Source organism: Stigmatopora argus, chromosome 3 (genome assembly GCF_051989625.1).
Source record: "Stigmatopora argus isolate UIUO_Sarg chromosome 3, RoL_Sarg_1.0, whole genome shotgun sequence".
NCBI classification, from domain to species: domain Eukaryota; kingdom Metazoa; phylum Chordata; class Actinopteri; order Syngnathiformes; family Syngnathidae; genus Stigmatopora; species Stigmatopora argus.
The window spans coordinates 13,220,464-13,240,751 of NC_135389.1; the positions used below are offsets into that span (position 1 = coordinate 13,220,464).

Genomic DNA, 20,288 nt, shown 5'->3' on the forward strand with positions numbered 1-20,288 from the left:
TTCAATATTTTTGAAAACTTTGTTTTTCTACATAATTTAATTCCTGGGTTTTTTTTAAAGGAAAAAACTCAACTAGGATATCATAAAAAATGTCTAATTTTTATCCTCCTCACTGTCTTGGAAATAATTTTCTCTGCTGTGTCAAAATGTAATCAAAAACTGTTGAAGATGATCAGATATATGAATTATTTTTTTTTTTTCATTTTAGGTGTGTGAAAAAAGTGAGAAATGAATAAAAAAAACATGTTATAACACTCTAAAGTTGCACATCAAAATAGTATTAATAAAGAATAACATTTTTCGAAATTGCATTTTTTGTTATTAACAAAAATAGTAATAAAAAAACATTTTAAATAAATAAACATATTTCTTACATGAACAAAATCTCACTTTTTACCATCTGACAAAAATGGTCTGTAGTATTACACCTAAATAAGGATCTGATCTCAAGCTGTAAATCAAAGTACGTCATCAAACTATATAATAGCGCCGTAATCATAGACAAAAGAGTCATGCTTACCTCATGTGCAGTTTGAACAATTGTGAGTGCTGCATGTTGAGATGCAGTGAACATGAAAACCATGTGACCTGGAATTCCCAAAATGGGCCCGGCTATTTACTGAGTTTCACACCCTTCTTCTCATTTTCCAGTCAAAACATCAATTTCCTGGTGTATAAAACAGGTGTATGCATCCTCATGAGTCACATTCGCACCTTCAAGCCTCCACTTCCAAGATTCAGGTTTGTCCTTCATTTTTCCACATTTTTCCAGCTTTCTTGCAACGCGGATGTTTGCTTCTCTCCACAGAAGCCGCCATGACTTTCTACGACAATATTTATCCTTTCTACAACATGGACAGGACTTCCTTCATCTTCAGCGGTCGCTTGCTCGCCGTCATTGTGTGCTTCCTTCTCCCGGCGCTCTGTCTGCTGCTCATTCTCCCCGGGATTCGAGGAAAATCGGTGAGTGAAAGCCTCTGAAATCAGTCCACTGTCCACTGTCTTAAAATCCACTTTAAAACTTAGTTTTTTTACTTTTTCTTTGGAATTAGCGGCTCTTCTGGCTGGTGAGGATCATCTTGAGCTTATTTATTGGAGCTATCATCGTCGGTGAGTTTTCTGTGGGAGTCGAGAGAACCTAGATCACAATTTTTCAGTCTCGATTTTTGCCAATCCATTTTTTTTAACATTCGAATCAATCTTTTTTTTTAATTGTAAAACATTGAACATGAACTGCGTAACAACACTCTTTTTTAATCGTATGTGAAGTAGTTATCTTTTTTCTAGCCAAATGTGCACCTTTCACTAAACAGGTATTAAGTGACTAAATTCACTCACAAAGGAAAGATAGAATAATGACCTAGCAAAAGAATGTATATTTTCATATTAACGACCACAAATATGAGCGACCAAATACTACCGGGCTAAAATAGTAAACTGACTCTATTTTATAAATATTATTTTTCTATAATACTAAATCACTGTACTATACTCACTTGAATGTAAATGAATTGTATTGTAGCTTAGTCAGCGACTGAACAAACGTTCATTAGCTGCCACTCTCCCACTTCAAATTGATTTGACGTCAACTAGTGAAAAAAAATCATTAAAATTCGAAGCAGATGATTGGACATCACACTATTGGACGCCAAATGTCTTTGGCAGTTGGAAACTAGATCTCAAAAAGTCCATATTGCACATTATATATAAATACACATACAGTTGTGGTCAAAAGTTTACATACACGTGTACATTTTTGACCCAGCAGATTTGATCACTTTTTTCTGTTCACCCATGATAAAGTCATAAAAGAACCAAACTTCATGAATGTTTTTTGTGACAAAAAAGTATCTGTTCCAATCACTCTATCAGAGAAAAATCAGAGTTGTAGAAATAACTGGAAACTCAAGAGAGCCATGATATTATGTTCTTCACAAGTGTATGTAAACATTTGACCACAACTGGTCATCTAAACACAACTTTTTTTTATGCAGCAACAGCAATCAAATCCCCTCTTTTTTCTCTAGCACTCAATTTTACCGACAACTGGGCCGAGGCCCGCGTGAGCACAAATACCACCTACAAGTCTTTCAGCAACGCGGTGGTTCACGCCGACGTCGGCTTACACGTTGGCTTGTATGGCATTAATGTCACACTCAAAGGTGAGTGAGACAAAAACTGTGTCAAAAAAACATTAAAAACCTTAAAAAACCCTCAATTTTTGCTCTCCGCAGGGAATCCCGTCGTCCAATTGAACGAGACGATTGACTATAACGAGATGTTCACTTGGCACGAGACTATGGAGGAGGAGTACAAGGCCGCATTGGAGAAAGGGCTACCCAACCCCATCCTGTACATCGCCGAGAAATTCACACTTAACAGCCCGTGCGGCCTCATCTTTCGCTATCGACACTCGGGGCGATATGCATCTGCGACTCTCTGGTATGAAAATGTGAAGATGTGGTGGTAATGATTGACTGCGGGAGAAATAACTCAACACTCTAACCAGGACGGCATTTTGCTGCTGGACGCTTGCCAATGTCCTTCTCTCCATGCCGGTCATTTTATACGCCAGCTACATGATGTTGGCGACAGCCGCCTTCATCTTCATTTCGACTGCTGCATTCGCCACCATCAAGAATGGGCCACACTGCGTTTTCTCCATTGGGATGGCCTCTTTTGAAGCCGAGTACAGCCTTTCCTTCTGGTTGGCTCTAGCTACCGGTAACTAAATAATTCACTTGCTATAATTTACCTGATTTTTAGTCTTTCAATTAAAAAATAAATCTCTTTTTTTTTTTAATTTCTTTTTGGAAGAAAAGGGAAAATGTATGAAATATTCTCTCTTTTTAAAATGATTTAATGCATTCAATTGTTAAATAAAATTATTATTGAATTAAAAAATATTAGTTATTTAATTTTAAAAAAAACTAAAGGGGAACCATACAGTAATTTATTTTTAGCTTGTCTATATTAATAAAAACAGATGAATAAAAATACAGCTATGATTTGTTTCTTTTTTTTTCTTAATTGTTAAAATGTTGAAATTGATTTTTTTAAAAAACATTTTAACACATTTAATATTTTGAAAAAAATGTGAAAAAAAATCATCAAATTCCCTTTTTTTCCTCAAGTTCTTAATCTTTCATCGCGGACTACTAAAACGTCTCTTATCTTATTTTCTGAACCGCTTTATCCTCACTAGGGTCGCGGACTACTAAAATGTTAATAAATTTAATTTTAGAAAGCCCCTACACATGATATACTTTCACAAAATAGCCTGTTTGACAGCTGTGATGTATATCCTCCACACTAAAATTTTGAAGTAAAACAAAAAAATCATAATCATCAACTTATTCACTGTCATTGACAGCGATAGACATCAAATCCATTTTAACCGGGATGATCATGTTTCATTGCCATTGACGACTATTGATGTCCAAGCTCTATTGATTAGGAGGGCTGACAGAACCAAAGAGGTCATTTATGGAAAAAGCATTAACAGTTGTTGATCTGAGTTTCATTATTGTAAGCGTTAATATGACAAAGTTACTGTGTTCTAAACCATTAGAAAAAGTTTCATTTCAGAGCATATAACCATCAATGGCAGCCAATGAACACTATTTAGCAATAAGAAAAGTCCAATCCATTGGTAGTAGGAGGATGTGTACGCTGTGAAAGGCAGTCCCAAAAAAAAAAAAGATTTACTGACTCAGATTTTGCTGAACTTAAATCCTTCTCAGGTGTGCTATGCACTATCATCGGAGTTCTGGTGCTGATGATGAACTTTTTGGTACCTGAGAAGATAAAGGAGGCTTTCAGTGTGGACGTGGACACCAGTGAAAATGACATGGCCTCGTCTTATGGGGAGACATACCTGAATTCAGCCTTCCTGGATCATGTAACAGTCTCACCATGTCCAGTTACTGTGGTGAGTAAATAATTGATGATGAAAAAATAAATCAATGATTTTTGGACTAATAACCTTTTTTTTCCTTATACGATCATTGTTTCAGGAAGATGTCTGAGTCCTTCCTTCTGTCAAATTTGAGCACTAAATGCTTGAAGATTTCCTCAATGTGTTACAAAGAATGTCAATTGTTAATGTTCTATGTATTTTGTGACTCGCCATTTAACTGCACTGTATTTGTAAATATAAAACATTTTCTATGGAATCCATGCACTGCGATGTTAATAAACATAACTTCATTATTTCTTAGTCTAGCCTTGGTGTGTATTATTATTTTCACTGGGCAGTAAAAAACTAGTGTTTTTTCGATTTCAGTTTCAAAACGCCAGTTTAAATAGTAAAAAAAATAGCTAAAAATGTTTTTTTTTGACCTGTCAACTTAAGTTGCAGCAGAATAAAAGACAAAGTCAAGAACATGAATTAAGCATTGAGATTGTATTATTTGTGTTACATTATTACATTCATTCCATAAAGTACATTCTTCTACGCTCTTGTAAAGGTTATCTCTTAAAACTGCATTTGAAATTGAAGGGTTGTCTTTGGCCTTCAGCATCTCCATTATGGACATAAACTAGTGGCTTTATGTGGTGTATGACAGAACATGTATGTGTAGTACTTTTAGAAATAGATTAGCATGAATTCCGGTCAGAAATGTGTCATTTTACCATGCATAATATGACCCTCTCAATCCAGTCCTTGAGTAACCCGCAGTATTTACATTGGAATTACGAAGAGACCATAAAAATTGACTAACTAAAATATAACTGCACTTCTTTTCATAAGAAAATAAAGGTGACCATAGAGCTACGTCTCTCCCGCACTCACACACGACACGACAGAATTGACAATATAAGGCCATTATGAGAATGTAATTCAAGATTAAACCTGAAATGACAACCGCGGCATCTTTACAGAATGCAACGACACCCCCAAATCATATTAAAATGATAGAAAAATAATACTTTGCTCATGCGCCCTCATATGTAGGACGGAGTCTCCTGCCCCGTGAGGAGACGGAACATGACGGCGGGCATCGTCTTCATGTTGATCTGGCGCAAAACGGAAAGAAAACGAAAAAAAGAATACACTGTCAGCTTGTTTGGAGTCACAGTCATCATTCTACTTGATTTTACTCTAAAAACAATAAAAATATATCTATTTCCAATTGCAGTAGCCCCAGAACACACCTTTGAGCATGTGCGTAAAATTGAAAGTACAGCCAACAACGCAACAGTAAAATACGGGAAGTTGATATATGTCTTCATTCATATATATATAAATTACTGTACTAGACCCCCCACTAAATTTACAATGTCATCAAAAAGCATCAAATAAAATTGCACAGTTGTGTTTTCTTCTCTTAAACAAAAAAATATACAAAATGATGAATTCATACGTTTTTCATTAAAAAAAATTCAATCAATAATAATAAAAAATACTGGATGTGGCTGTCGCTTAAAGATGTTTTTATTCTCTCTATATAATGCTCAAACTTGTTAGCAACCCTCTGTTAAATCCCCGAGGTGACAGACATTTTTTACATGATTAAAATTTTCAGGTTAACAACATTATTCCCCAAGTGAATTTAGAACAAATTTTTAGTTTCCCTTTAGACAAACCTTGTACTAGAAAACTAAAGCTCAAACAGGTTTAAAATCAACTACAGTAATTCCAGACACGGTGATAAGTACCTCAAATTCAAATATGTTGTGAAGTAAATAATCACAAAGTATTTTCGCGACTATAAGGTGCACTTAAAAGTCTTAAATTTTAGACAGGGTGCCTTATAATCCAGTGCGCCTTATATATGGACCAATACTAAAATTGTTATCGCGATAAAATAAAATAAATCAGTCGATAGGGTACACATCATCTACAGGTCTCGCAACTACGGTAAGCAGCCTGTGACTTCATTTTCCCCCGTGCGCGATTCATGCTGGGATATGTAGTATTTATGAGATAATTTTGATGAAAATTACCATCAAAGAATACATGAGTTTACCTTATATCAAGTGGTTTGTGCCCTATCGTAGATAAATAGAACATGGAACAAGGAAGCCATTACAAGATGTTACATGTGAATTGATGATATTGCATTTTTTTTTCTTGGCATGCGTGCTTTTTTTAGATATGACTATACCGTGCTTTGTGTGGAGCAGATGGCACTGAGCAGATGTTCGAATGCTGCGAGCAACCCGTTTGTTTATGTGAGCATAAAGACTGAAAAATGCTATTGTGCGCACACAGCTTCCTCCTACAGATGACGATCTCTTACCTCACCCACTGACACGGACAGGGTCTGCACGATTTTGTCGTGCGGCATGGCGACCACGCTTTGACCGTTTATCTCGATGATTCGATGGCCCACGCGTACGCCGCCTCTCTCGGCGATCCCGCCTCGCATCAGGCTGCAGATCTTTAACAAAAAAAGCAAGGAGATCCATTTTAACATACATTGAAACCAATAGGTCACTTTTTTTTCTCCTTGGCATGTAAATGTTTATACATTAATGATTTAAAGCTGTTATGAAGGTTTGAAGTTTTTGGAACATTATACATTGAAGTAATAGTAAAATTGGGAACAACAAACAAAATAGGCAGCTGCTAATGTGACAATGTTATTTGCATAACTATAGCTTTAAAAAAACAACAATTAGCCAAAGACGGCTGCGGAAAAGAGCTGTTAGGTTTACTATTACAAATAATTTCATTCAATTGTTGTTTAAGATCTATCCACGCCAGTTCTTTTACCTGATTAAATTGTAAAAACACAAATGGGCTTAAGTTGGGATGATAAAGTCACCAAGAGCCAGAAATGAGCTAAATACATTTTCTGGAAAATCAATGCTTTTTTTTCTTCTTCTGTTGGACACTCACTATGCCATTTTGAACACTGAACCCAAGCTGGAATTTAAGATCAGGTCTCTTGATGAGGACCGTGGTGACAGGGGGGCAGCTCACAATACTCATTTTCACTTTCACCTGATTCTTCAGAGCCTGGAAGACACAACACCCAAGAATTAACAGGTGCTTTGAATGTACACTTGGTGATGAAATGGTGCAATAATGCTAAAAGTACTAGAGAGCTAAAATAACGGTTTAAAAAAATCTGAAGCAAAACAATATTAAGACTTGAACTCATTGGCTGCTCTTAACAAGGATAGGCGTCCAATCTGTTTGTACTGGGAGGGCTCACAAGGACCATCCGATGTAGCCAGAGTTGTTAGCGTCACAAAGGAGGGATACCTTGATGATACCCTGACAGGTGGCAAGGGGAAGCCCCACCAGGCTTGTGTCGTTGATGGACATGATCTGATCTCCAACACTGAGTTTGCCAGAACGTGCCGCCGGGCCGCTGTTCAGCATTCCGGCGAGGATGACCGTGGGGAGTATGGAACCCCAGCCGGACTCCACAATCACCACCCCCAGGTTCTCTCCTTTTTGCTTCTCCACGCACAACTATAATACATCAAAGGAAGTTCAAGTTTCTCCTTTAGCATAGATCCACTGTCCCCAATCACGAAATAAATATGAATGTTTTCAGTCTTACCCTTCTACTTGAAGCGAGAAAAGTTGTCATAATAATAATAAGTCATTGGTATTATTACTATGACCCGGATATAAGACGACACCCTCTTTTTCAAGACTCAAGTTTGAAAAAAGACTTTTTGAACACCAAATTCAATTTTTATACACAAATTAATGAGTATACATCTGAAACAAATGATTATAACAATATATTCGAGAGAAAAAGCATGTTATTTTGCCTCAATCAAAACATGCAAAAACTGTCTTATTATCTGAACATTTAAATATGTAAGCTAAAGGGCAATCACATTTGTTTGTTTGCTTGCTCAAGTTAAAAAAAGGTTGGGGACCGCTGCCGTGGATGTTTACATACAAACATAACCATACCTCTTTACAGTTGTCCGAATTTGAGAAATGGATCAGGTCGTCGTGGTACATTTCCTGTGAGTTGATGATGTCACTGTATTGTTTCTGACTCAAGTCTGTCGGGTTGATGCCATTGGCTCGCAGGAACTCCCTGTAGGCTACGCTGAAGGCCTGACCGATGGACTGTGCGATGAGCTGGGCCTGTGGGAGGTCAGAATACAGGCTTTAACGGAACTCAGCAAAAACGACAGTGGACAACAAAACGTAAATGTATACAGTAACGTATTGGAAAGAACTTGATACATCGTTTTTTATACAGTTGTGATAAATGGCAAATATGTAAGCCTAGTTACAAAGCATTACCTATTTAGCTATAATTCCTGGAAATGTGCAGTTGTAGGTAATGAATTGTGGTTATTAGATTTAGATGAGTAAGACTAATGAATATAGTATGGTCGTAATAGTAGGGGTGATCCTACTTTGCGCTTTTTCCATAATCGCGGCCATGTCTGGTCTACCATATCCACGAAAATCGAGGGATGAGTGTACTTACATCCTCGGACTCAAAAACATAGCAGATCATGCCGAACTGACTATTCCCTTCACTGCCGGACTCTACAGTTTCGGAGAAATCCTCCGACGATCCTTGAGACAAGCGCCTGCGGGCCATCAGGACCACAATGCTGCCGATGTCAGCAATATAGGAGATGGTACGCAAGGCGCTGTCCATCATTGTGTCCTACAGGGAAAGGAAGAGGGAATTTTCTGTAGCAAATGATCAAGTGCACCCAGCACGTGGTTTCGTTCACCTGTGTGTCAGCATTGAGCACTTTGACCGTCTTAGTGGAGATAAACAGGTCGACTTCAGTCATCATTTGGGAGTCTTCATCTTGGCTCTTGGACGTGGAATAGTCAATTCGTGAAAATCAGATGCAATAGCGTCATCGTGTGGTCAAAATTCAATCAACTCTTAAAGTGATTCATGTCTCTTATCATGCGAGAATTGAAGCGGAGGTCGCCTACCTTGATACGACTGACTGCTTCGTGAGCTTGCGACATGCGGACAGTCTTGGTCGGATTCTTGTCAGAGAGCACCTGAGTGCAGCCAAGGTAGTTAGCGGCAAAGATAATCCCGTCAATAAGATCTTCTGGCTCACAGGGACCTGGGACTTTGTGAAATAGCCAAAAAAGCATCCGGGATAAGACTTACAAATGTGTCAAGACTTTGATGAATAGGCTCAGACTTCCATTGACTTACCGTCTTCAAAACTGGGGAAGGAAGCAGCTTCTTGTGTTTTCTTTATAAAGGAAAATATTAGTCAGTATGGAGATGATTTTTACAGATCATCTCAATAGTCAGGGTAAATTTTGCCGCAATGTGAATGAAATAAAGAGGAGGAAATACAACAATCGTGATCCTATCTATTGTCGCATTCATCTTAGGGCGTTACACTGAATTTATGATAAAATACTGGCAACTGTTTTTTCACAGAAAATGACCATAAAATACACATACATCTAGTTAGTGCGGCTTTAAGTACCGTAATTACTCGAATATAACGCGCACTCGAAAATAACACGCAGGTATAACTTTGGGCCAAAAAAATCTGGAAAAACGCAGTACTCGAATATAGTGCGCACCTAAAATTTCCCGCTGACGAAAATCAGAAATCTTACCTTTTTTTCTTCGTTTCACGATTGTTTTGTTCAAACAAATTTATTCATTAGAATCCTTCAAATGAAAAGTTCCTCTCTCTCTTTGTCTGTCCTCTCATACATCTCTTCGTTGAGAATCCTATCAACGTCCACGCTTCCTTCATCCACTTCCTCTTCCTCCCACAACACATCATCCGATTGGCTTTACGAGATGACGTAAAATCCGTGCGTCAAAGTGAGTTTGACAATGCTTTTTTCGATCGAAAATTTGTAATTTATTTTAGTTATTGATTATAACACTGAACTGAGAGAGGGTGAACTGAGACGGGTACGAGGCTAGAGGGGGGCAGTGGTGGTCTCGGCTTTACGAGATGACGTAAAATCCGTGCGTCGGCTTCACGAGATGACGTAAAATCCGTGCGTCGGCTCTACGAGATGACGTAAAATCCGTGCGTCAAAGTGAGTTTGACAATGCTTTTTTCGATCGAAAATTTGTAATTTATTTTATTCAATTCAATTTCAATTCAATTTATTTGGCAAGAAAAGCACCAGGCTAAGGGCCATGTAACAAGACACAAAAAAAAAAAAAAAAAAAAAAAAAAAAAAAAAAAATTAGTTTTTGATTATAACACGCACCCCCAACTATTGGAATTAATTATTTTGCAAAAACCTGCGTGTTATATTCGAGTAATTACGGTATATACATTTTACAGTAGATTTTCATCAATATTTTGAAAACCAAAATGATTAAATCACAGTTTTACACAAGTTTGGATTCACCTTTGAGATTCCCTGCATGGTTCTAAAAACACCCACATAGGTAAAAATGTTTTTTGTTACCTTAGGGGAAGTGCTTTCAGCATCAATGAGGTGCTCTGGACTCTGAGGTCTCCTCATGGGCTCAGGAATCTGCTCCTGCATCATGACCGGGCTTGGCTTTTCCTCCTGCGTTCAATAATCGAAAAGAATTTTCCAAAGTTTTTCCTCCCTCTGTCGAGAAGGATAAAATTCTCTCATTCTGATTGGAAATGAATCAAACCTGCTGGAGTTCCTGCTGTTGGGCGTGGCTCTTCTCGGGGGGCACTTCCTCTTGCTCGGATGCTTGACGGAGAGGCGGGTACGGCTTGATCTCCTTCAGTTTGCCATCTTGATTTTTACAGTACTGTCTGGCACCAGAAATGGCCTCCCTTCGAGATTGGGCCTTCTGGCTGTTCATCGGTTCTTGGCCGTGACGAGGGGACGAGTGTTGCTTGCTGGGTTTGGCTTTGGTTCGCACGGGCGCTTTTCTGCTCTCCGTGGAGGACGGCTTCATGCGATGATCATTTTTGTTGCTTGTGCAACCTTTAACCTCGGAGGTAACGTGTTCAATATCCTGCGAGGCGCCGGCTTTCTTCTCTGGTCCTTTTCCCTCTCTTTCCTCCTTACAGCACACGTGAGACGAGTCTCGATTCAGATTTGTTCCCGCCACGTTACGGTTTCTTGTCAATCCGCCGTCGTCCTCTCTTTCCCTTTCATCACCGCCCTTTCCAATCCTTTCATTGTCCTGGTAAAGGCCAGCCCGTGTTTGATCACAATATTCAGCTTCCTCTAAATCTTCTATAAATCTCACTCCATCCAGCACCTCTTCTATTTCATCTCCGTCGCAGAAGAAGAACCTGTTCTCCAGACCTTTTCCCACTTCTTCGACCTCCGCCGTCTCGACGGGGGCGCAACGCGATCTAAACGGACGGCTAGCCGCGTGGGACTTGGCGGCCGATTGCGACCCGTTGCGCCTCTGCGTGTTTTGCCGAGGCGTGGCCGTCGACCGCTCGTTACCGTTTTTACCGGCCGCGTTTTTGACGTAACCCCCGTCTTCGTGGTGGTACTGCTTGTAGAACCTCGTATCTACGGCGCCCTCTCTGCTCAAATGCAGCACCTCGTCATAGTCCTGCTCCACATCAGAGCCTACGTTGTCATATTCGGAGCATGTGTCCTCCATGTCTTCACCCCTCGGTTGACAACTCATAAGGGAGTGTTTAGCAGGGATCAGCTGCTTGTGGAGATCATCCTTCAAGGTAGAGGACGGACAGACTCGCTCTTAGAGAATTTATATCTTCTGCTCGGTCGTGCTCCCTCAGGAAATTGTTTCTTGCCTATTTCTGCAAGCCATTATTGGTTATTTAAACCAAGTACTCTCAACCCTGTGAAAAATAAGCTTTATGGGATTGAAAAAATAGGAGAGTACATCAGACATCAGTAAGTGAACATTTTGACAGATTTTTTTTGCCTAAAATTAGATTCTACCAAGAATTTGGGGCAAAAAAATGCAATGTAAACAGTGTGGAAACTGTGTTTTTAACATTGTATGGATTTCTAGGTGTGGTGGAGTATTAGTAAGACAAAAATTGAATGTATATTTGTATTGTATTTTTTAAAGACTTTTTCCTTAAAATCTAAATAATCAAGTTGAAGTTCTAGTTTTGGTAGAAAATCCTGACTCTCCCTTGCCAGTCATTTCAAGACCATGACCCCTCAAAATGCGGTCTGAAGACCAATACCAATCCGGAGAGGTACAACATTAGCATGTTGTCATTTGATTATCAACCATAAATACTGATGTTGACTGATATTTTTTCTTTGTTGTATCAACTGTAATGATGCCCTAAGAAAGTCTCAATTAGCAATATGAAATTAGGTACTCATCTTAATATTAATATACTGACTTTTTCCCCATCACACAATTTGACACCTGCTGTGAACTGACAAAATGGCACAGATCACAACAAATGACACTAACCTTCAAAACCAGGACTCGATTTAAATGCAAAAAAAAAAAACATTTGTTGCGCCGAATTACTTTGCTGGTTATGGTGCTCAGATCAAATACTGATATAAAATGCCAATGATTATAGATTGGGAGCATCCAAGTGCCTTGATCTCTCCATGGTGAGGAACTATCCATCAAAAGGCAAATGGTATACTTTAATACACCCCAGAAAAAAAAGGCGTGGAAGAAGATCACTCTGTCCTTGACGCTTTCGGAGAGCTATTTTGGAACCGTTTTTATGGCCAACTTTTGCCGCAGATGCAGACTGGGTTGTTGTGGTCGCTCCGCGCAGTGAACGCCGCATTATACGACACACGGTTGGATATTATAAAAAGGCATTTAACGCATAAAGCACAAGCAACACTCGTTAGGATTTACATGTCAAACGAGGGAAATCGACCTTGCTTTCAACACCGCACTACGCTGACATCCAACTGATGTGCTGCTAAATAAGCACGTCCAGCTTCGTCTGCTCTTATCAAATCAGCGTCGCCCTACCTCGCCTACCTAAAGATTGTAAACATCCATCCGTGCACGTACCGTTATCGCCTGGCTTCCCTTTGTGAAGGAAGTGCGTGTTGTCCACAACAGAGAAGATGAGGAGATTGCCTCTTTGGGATGCTGAATTTTGAATTAAAGATGCACACGCTGAGCACGAGCCCGGGAACATGTGTATAAAAGGTAAAGTCGCTGTCACGTGATCACAGTTCCACTCCCCAACGCTCACATAATGCAGAATAAATGATACGCCCTTAAAAGGAAAGAAACTATAAATGTTATTCTTTATTAATGCTATTTTGATGTACAACTTTAGAGTGTTATTACACATATATATATATATATATATATATATATATATATATATATATATATATATATATATATATATATATATATATATATATATATATATAATATATATATATATATATATATATATATATATATATATATATATATATATATATATATATATATATATATAGAGAGAGAGAGAGAGAGAGAGAGAGAGAGAGAGAGAGAGAGAGAGATGTTATATGATATTCCCCGGGGAAATCAGAACAGTTCTTTTTGTATAAAAGTATCATAGTAGAATGTAATTATGACTTAATACTTTTATAATTTTATTTTATGCCTTCCTTATATATATATATATATATATATATATATATATATATATATATATATATATATATATATATATATATATATATATATATATATAAGGAAAGTATTAAGTCATAATTACATTCTACTATGATACTTTTATACAAAAAGAACTGTTCTGATTTCCCCGGGGAATATCAATATTGAATTATTTTCACTCAATATTATTGAGCATGGAAGAAGGGTAAACATATCGATGCGGATTTACTCGATTGCTGCTGTCTGAAATGATCATTGCTCTACTTGTTGTCTCTGTTATGTAGCACTGACGCTGATGATCAAATGAGTATGTAGTACCACATTTTGATCATTCGTCCTGGTTGTGTATTGGTATGATTTATAAAAATGATACTTTTTACTCTATTAACTGAGAGACTAGCACCCTTACTCGCTCTTTCGAACCTCTACGAAAGCGGGGAAATGTTTGCGTTAGCAATAGCAGCCGATTCTTAACGAGAAGTTACTGGAAAATATAGTTAAACCAGCTTTTTTCTTACATTTATTTTGCCGTCTGTCATGGCCGACAAAAGAGATAAAAACAAACCCAGGCGGAGTTTGTCATTGTCAAAGAAAAAGAAGAAATGCGGCGCTGATCACGACGACCCCCATCACGTCGTTCTTCTGCAACCCTCAGCCTCCAAAAGTGTCCTGCCCGCTTTGTGGTCAAATGGTTCCTCGATTGAGGATCAATGAACACATCGATTTGCAGTGCAAGAACTTTGAGAGAACCGACAGCCAGTGCTCATCGGCAAATAATACGGTCGAGTCATCCAGCAGGAATTCTTCCCAGTCTTTGAAGGATCCAGAGCTGCCTGAAGAAGGAACTGAGACAAGTCCTTATTTCAAGACGAGAACCTCTTTGAAGGTGTCTCGGGGGATTAGCAGCAGAACTGTCGTCAGAACGCTGGATTTGGGAAGTATCTCCTCCAGGTTGTCGAAAACATGCCAAAGAGGAAATGAGAGAACACACACAGATGTGAAACATGCACATCCTGATCTGCATGAAGACTCTATGAAAGATGTTAGCAATTCTCAGAAAGAAAATCTTGTCAGTCTGGCTTCAGAAAAATTCGCAGACTCAGAAACATCCATCCAATTACCAGCGATTAACGCCGAGACGTATCCAACAACAGTAGCAGCAGCAAGTTTGTCAAATCTGGAAAAAGACCCTAAACCAGAGACCCGGTCAAAGGTCAAACGGAAGAAGAATAAGGCACCTGACTTTGGTAATGTGTCTGATTTAATCAAGAAACCAAAACATGAGGGAACCATGTCAACGGAAGCAACGACATTTGTTGAACAGGGAGGGGATAGTTTAAAAACCAAAACCCAAGTCGCCTATCCTGTTGATTGTGATTCACGTTCATGCTCAGACAAGTCCTCTCACATTTGCCATGATTTACAAACGGTGAGTGTTTTTGAGAAAAGCATCAGTGACCAGACTGGCAACACCTCACCCCCGCAAAAACTGCCCTATTACCTACGCAATTTTCAAACAGTCCTACGGGCTGTTTTGGAGAACGACGATGACAGAAGCCTTTTTGACCAAGATGACATGATGCCGGTTCAGGCTTTTGAGAACCTCTCAGGTGGGCCCAAATATTTAACAAAAAATGCTGTAATATACCTTGTTCTCAACATGTATTTCTCTCCTTCCTTTAAAGTCAAGGGACAGAAGTTGTATGTGAGACTGTTTCAGCGAAAGCTGAAGTGGCTCCAAGTGGATAAATTGGATTATGAAGAAATATCCAGTAATTTGGGGCCTATTGCTCAGGAACTAGTGCAAGCAGGCCTTCTGGAGGCAGGTAACGGCTATTACCGCTTATGATATGATTGAGGTTATACTTGAGAATTCCTTTCTAAGAACATTATGGTTTTGGGATAGGTTACATACATGCACTAAAAATATTGTTTTTTCCACTTTTGAAAACACATTTTGATTGCTATCATGTTCATAGAATGAAACAGATGAATCCATACATTTTCTCTCATCTCAATGGGCCGCCATGTTGTCAAAAGAAAAGCTTACCCTTAATATTCTGCTCTTCCATCAATTGTGATGTTGAAATTGTCAATGATTTTTTTAAAGAGAATGAACTGTGCAACGTCGAGGAAGTTCTCGACCTCCTACCAGCGCCTGAGCTGAAAGCGTTGGCAAAGACTTTTCACCTGGGCAATTCCACCACTCAAAAACAACAGCTAGTCGATGGTCTTCTCCGTTTAAGCAAGCAGAAGTCCCTTTTCTCTTTGTGCCAGGCTCAAAGCAACATTGGTGCTGTCATCCTGAAAAGGTGACATCGCGCTATCTATGTTAACATTTACAAAAGACTTTCATTTTCTCATCTCAACCTCCCAACTGAACGATTTGTATTAAAGGGCAAAGCAGCACGCGGGTTCCTGTGTGCGTCTGCGCCGCTCTCCCCGGGCTGTCTTTTCTCGCATCCTTCTGCTCTTCTCCCTGACCGACTCTATGGATGATGAGGATTTGGCAGCGGGAGGGCAAAACCAGCTTTACACCATCCTGCTTGTCAACTCGGGGCGCCTGGCCTTTCCAGATTACACAGTGCAACGCACTGTGAAGGTCTTTCAGGAAAGAAAGGACCTCATCAGGTGAGCCTAATGTGTGTTCTGGGATTGTTTAGGTGATGTTTTTTTTTTCTCATGGCTGTGGCAATCCTCTCAGATATGAAGCCTCCATGCGAGGGTTGCAGGAGGTGACCTTGGCCATGCAGATAGGCCACTGGGAAGAAGCTATGGACCTTTATACTTCAGCCAAGAATGATTGGCAGGACCTGAAGATGAGTGGTGATCTCAGGTGAGACCGGCATTGGTTAAATCAGGGGTGTCAGACTCGGGTTAGGTTAGTTCGCGGGCCGCTTTAACGTCAACTTGATTTTACGTGGGCCGGACCATTTTAGATATAATATTTAGGTTTTTTTTATAAATGGATTAAAAGAACTGGAGTAAAATCCCTGAATATTCATTTTTTTATAGCTCTAAAACAATGTTTATTACCAATTTCGGCATACGCAGTTTCTGGGTGTGATGACAATTAGGCTTTTGTTGTTGATGATGACGACAGGGCCTATGTCCGATTATTATTATTATTTTAGCTTTTTTAAATATTTTTTTAGATTTTAGAAAATGATTTTTGAACTAAAAACAGAAAAAATGATTAAAAAATTACAATTATTGATTTAAAATGGGGGAAAATCAGGAAATTTAATATACATCTATACTCTTCATTTTAATTTGAGCCTAAAACAGAAAGTCGGCACTCATGGTTTACTTTCCCGGGCCACACAAAATGATGCGGCGGGCCAGATTTGGCCCCCGGGCCGCCACTTTGAAACATGTGGGTTAAATCATCTACTACTGTCAGCTACTGTCTGGTTTCCAAAATATGAGAAGCATTTATGTGTATATTTAGAATTTAATATAGACCTGTATGCAATAAGCATGTGTTACACAGCATACAACTTTGTGGATTAATTTTGTGATGTGATATTTAGATATTCCTCTTAAAATGAAAAGATAGCTCATTTATTTGTTAGCACAACAGATCTTAGGTCAATCAAAGGCACATGAAATAAATTGTGGGCTTGGCGATTTCAAAATTGCAATGACTATATTCACAATTTCCATGTGTGAAATACTTGACAATGTTTGTTTGCTTACTCTTAATTTAATATTCTTCTGTTTCTTTAGTCACCACAAAGAGCTCCCAATATTCCTACGTAGTTTCACCACAGGATGGGCCTACACTCGTATATTGTCAAGAGGCGTAGAGATATTACAGAGGTTACGTCGATATGAGGTTTGTTCCTCAATTGTTTTTCTTTTTTTTCTACAATCTAACTTTTTTTTTATAATCCCAGGAGGCTGTCGACGAGTTACGGTCTTTATTGCTCCAGGACGTTTACTGTCTTGACAGTCGAGGGCGCTGGTGGGACAGACTGGCGCTGAACCTTCAACAGCACTTAAAAAAACCTGAGCAAGTGAGTAAATGGAGTTGGCGCTTGTTTTTTTATTGACCTTTTTAAAATTCCAAACCTGTTTTGAGTTTTCACTTCTGATGGCAACCAGGCTATCTGCGCTATCAAAGACGGGTTGTCCGACCCCCTTGTGCGGACGGGACATAAGCTCTCCCTCTACCAAAGAGCTTTTAGGATGAGAGAATCCGCCAGTTTCAAGAAGTATCGTCCGCAGCTCCGAGATCTGCCTACTATCGATGTCCAGGATGTCAGACATGTGGGTATGACTTCAATAAAGGTTGGGGCATAAATATTTACCGTATTTTCTCGCATATACGCCGTATTTTTCGCAACAACAAAAAAGACTGAATCAAGGGTACAGCCTATATGCACAGAAATTAGACTTGTTATGCACGAAACGGCAACGTGACAAAGACTAAACGCCATAATCGAGAAAAGACAAACAGATAAAATGCTAAGCAAAATGTATTTCGACGTCTATGAATGAAATTCAAGGGAAAAAAACGTATCTTGGATAAAATGTGAAAAAACTCACTACCATTGCCCGTTCAGGGCACTGCCATCTTTCCTAGGGATGACAAACTAGACCGCTTCGGACACATTTCCTGGTTGTACTGCTCACATAACTTCCTTTTTTAATTTGTCCACGTGCAGGAAAACACCCTTTAGGAATGTGCAATCCATCAGACGATCCTTTCGATTCATACAGTATCTCAGAACTACCACGTGCAATGATTTTTCTCAAGATTTTCCCTTCAAAGTAACACATTTGTACTCCCTATTAAAACCATGAATATGGAGGTGACAATTGTGAATCATGAGAAATTGTAACATTTTGCGATTTAAGGGATTTTTAAAGGTGCGGCTTATACGTGGATGCGGCTAATACGGGAGAAAATACGGTAAATGTGTTAATACCTTTTGGACATCTGTCCACAGGTGACAATTAGAGGACAGTTGTTTCCCCATGAAGGTGGCATGGGAAAATCACGGTTTCTTATACCATCAAATGGAGAAGATTGCACTGATGCCACTGTCATATGCTCTGTAGAAGAACTGTCTTTAACACATTACCGCCAGCAAGGTTTTGACCAAGGTAAGCAGCAAGCAGGATTTAGAAGAAAGTTGAATATATGACAATATTACTATATTATACTATATATAATTATCTTTCAATAGCCCTATTTTTTTTCTCCAATTGTAAGTAAATCTGTCTTAATTTAAAATGAAATAGGACTCCACGGAGAGGGCTCAACATTCTCAACACTTTTTTCTCTTCTGTTGTGGGACATCATTTTTATGGACGGCATACCGGACGTTTTCCGGAATGTGTACCAGGTATAAAATGTTGCATACAAACCTGAACTTTATTTATTTGTATTTATCTTGACATGGTTATTTTCTCCATCTGTCACAGGCATGCCCACTAGACTTTTACACTGACAGCTTTTACGAGAACCGAAGAGAGGCAATCGATACCCGCGTACAGCTAATTAATGACGCTTCTGTAGAAATTTTGCATGCTATGTTGGAGGATGTCTGGATTGCCCAGGAGGGTAAAGTGTGTTCGTGCATTAACTGGGAGCGATTCTCCTCAGTTAGTCAAGCTCAGGTACTTTGTTTTTAAATATCTTGAGGTCTACTTTTGTCATAATTAAAGACTACTGTTTGTTGCCTAACATGATAAATGAACGCCTGGTGGTGTTCGTTTGCAGTCTCTCGTGTCATGCATGGGTGGAGCCTTCTTAGCAGGAGTCGTAGCGCGGATGGCGAAAGATTTTCGGCACTGTCGTGGAGGTTTGCCCGACCTTGTCGTGTGGAACACATCCAATAACAACTACAAGGTGAGATCCTGTTCCTGTAAATGCACTGATCTAGTGTATCTAAGTTAGGGACGTTTGTTGTTTTAGCTGGTGGAGGTGAAGGGGCCCAGTGACCGTCTGTCCCAGAAGCAACAGATCTGGCTGGATGAGCTGCAAAAACTGGGGGCTGATGTGGAGGTCTGTCATGTGGTGGCAACTGGCGCTAAAGGCTCTCGTGTGGAATAAAAAGACAAAACGAGAGACTAAAATGGTTAAAAACTGAAATAAAATGTTTCTTTTATCTGAGGTGTGCATTTTTCTTGGATTGTGAAACAACCGCTTCCACCAAAAAGGGAGTATTATTATCATCATTCAACACAGCCAGGATCACAAAAAGCTTTCAGCTCCAGATAATCAGAGCTCACCCAAAGCTTTTGGTGTTTTTCTTTTCTCTGACATTGTGACCCAGATATTTCATCTTGAAACAAATATTAACACAGATGACCAAGAATCGCTGACACTAACTAATATGATTTTTGAATATGTCACTGTGTACTATACTACAACTTTTGTCAGCGAAATTCCGAGACGGTCATGAAAGATGAATTTAAAATCCATGTTTTCAACCTATGGTACCTTCATGCATCCTTAGAAGATTTTTTTTTTTAGAGTTATGAGCGGGGTCAAGGAATTAAATCCATATGTCAGGAAACCCCTGAATATGAACTTTGGGATAGAAATGTCAACCCCTAATCTGTATTCATTTGTTATTGATCCTGAAGAGCATATGACTGATTCATTTGGGACTAAAGATGGAAATTAGCCGTCGGCTATAATCTTACATATTTACATGTATATGTTCATTAATATGTATTGCCCTTTATTAATAAAATTAAACTCATGTTTTGTAATTGCACATAATAATCTGTGGGTCCAGTTTACTAATCTGTACTCACAATTCAATAATCTTTGGGTCGAATTTACTAATATGTGGGTAC

General features: G+C 39.0%; 3 protein-coding genes across 5 annotated transcripts; 2 read left to right on the plus strand and 1 right to left on the minus strand.

Annotated features, from left to right (window-relative positions):
• Nucleotides 1-816: 816 nt before the first annotated feature.
• Nucleotides 817-4,162, plus strand: duoxa (dual oxidase maturation factor). The gene is made up of 7 exons (XM_077597030.1): nucleotides 817-963; nucleotides 1,053-1,110; nucleotides 2,028-2,162; nucleotides 2,235-2,442; nucleotides 2,510-2,724; nucleotides 3,744-3,931; nucleotides 4,017-4,162. The coding sequence occupies exons 1-7, from the start codon at nucleotides 817-819 to the stop codon at nucleotides 4,026-4,028; spliced, it is 963 nt and encodes a 320-aa protein (XP_077453156.1). The 3' UTR covers nucleotides 4,029-4,162.
• Nucleotides 4,163-4,390: 228 nt separating this feature from the next.
• Nucleotides 4,391-13,038, minus strand: apba2a (amyloid beta (A4) precursor protein-binding, family A, member 2a). 3 transcript variants are annotated; one of them, XM_077596966.1, is made up of 12 exons: nucleotides 12,867-13,038; nucleotides 10,560-11,700; nucleotides 10,361-10,465; nucleotides 9,123-9,162; nucleotides 8,888-9,033; nucleotides 8,674-8,760; nucleotides 8,418-8,603; nucleotides 7,886-8,065; nucleotides 7,217-7,429; nucleotides 6,848-6,967; nucleotides 6,246-6,386; nucleotides 4,391-5,019 (listed from the first exon to the last, which is right to left on the minus strand). In XM_077596966.1, exons 2-12 carry the CDS (start codon nucleotides 11,523-11,525, stop codon nucleotides 4,948-4,950), a joined length of 2,256 nt encoding a protein of 751 aa, XP_077453092.1. In that variant the 5' UTR covers nucleotides 11,526-11,700; nucleotides 12,867-13,038; the 3' UTR covers nucleotides 4,391-4,947. The 3 variants fall into 3 exon arrangements, with proteins under 3 accessions (XP_077453092.1, XP_077453093.1, XP_077453091.1); XM_077596967.1 differs by having other exon boundaries at nucleotides 8,888-9,027; nucleotides 10,560-11,714; XM_077596965.1 differs by having other exon boundaries at nucleotides 10,560-11,714.
• A 650-nt stretch (nucleotides 13,039-13,688) lies between these two features.
• On the plus strand, nucleotides 13,689-19,596 carry fan1 (FANCD2 and FANCI associated nuclease 1). Its single transcript, XM_077597222.1, is given in 14 exon segments — nucleotides 13,689-14,075; nucleotides 14,077-15,082; nucleotides 15,158-15,298; nucleotides 15,583-15,784; nucleotides 15,870-16,103; nucleotides 16,177-16,308; nucleotides 17,202-17,310; nucleotides 17,372-17,491; nucleotides 17,580-17,744; nucleotides 18,428-18,584; nucleotides 18,723-18,826; nucleotides 18,906-19,100; nucleotides 19,204-19,332; nucleotides 19,399-19,596. Coding segments are annotated over 14 exon segments (2,898 nt in total). The 5' UTR covers nucleotides 13,689-14,009; the 3' UTR covers nucleotides 19,537-19,596.
• Nucleotides 19,597-20,288: the final 692 nt, after the last annotated feature.

Excerpts from the sequence above, each read along its gene's own strand:
- duoxa (XM_077597030.1), top strand. The coding sequence starts at position 817 with ATGACTTTCTACGACAATATTTATCCTTTCTACAACATGGACAGGACT. Across the intron at positions 1,111-2,027 it reads TATTGGAGCTATCATCGTCG|CACTCAATTTTACCGACAAC; the intron begins GTGAGTTTTCTG and ends TTTTTTCTCTAG. Across the intron at positions 2,443-2,509 it reads TATGCATCTGCGACTCTCTG|GACGGCATTTTGCTGCTGGA; the intron begins GTATGAAAATGT and ends CACTCTAACCAG.
- apba2a (XM_077596966.1), bottom strand. The coding sequence starts at position 11,525 with ATGAGTTGTCAACCGAGGGGTGAAGACATGGAGGACACATGCTCCGAA. Across the intron at positions 8,604-8,673 it reads TGCTCAATGCTGACACACAG|GACACAATGATGGACAGCGC; the intron begins GTGAACGAAACC and ends CTTTCCCTGTAG. Across the intron at positions 7,430-7,885 it reads ATTCGGACAACTGTAAAGAG|TTGTGCGTGGAGAAGCAAAA; the intron begins GTATGGTTATGT and ends GATGTATTATAG.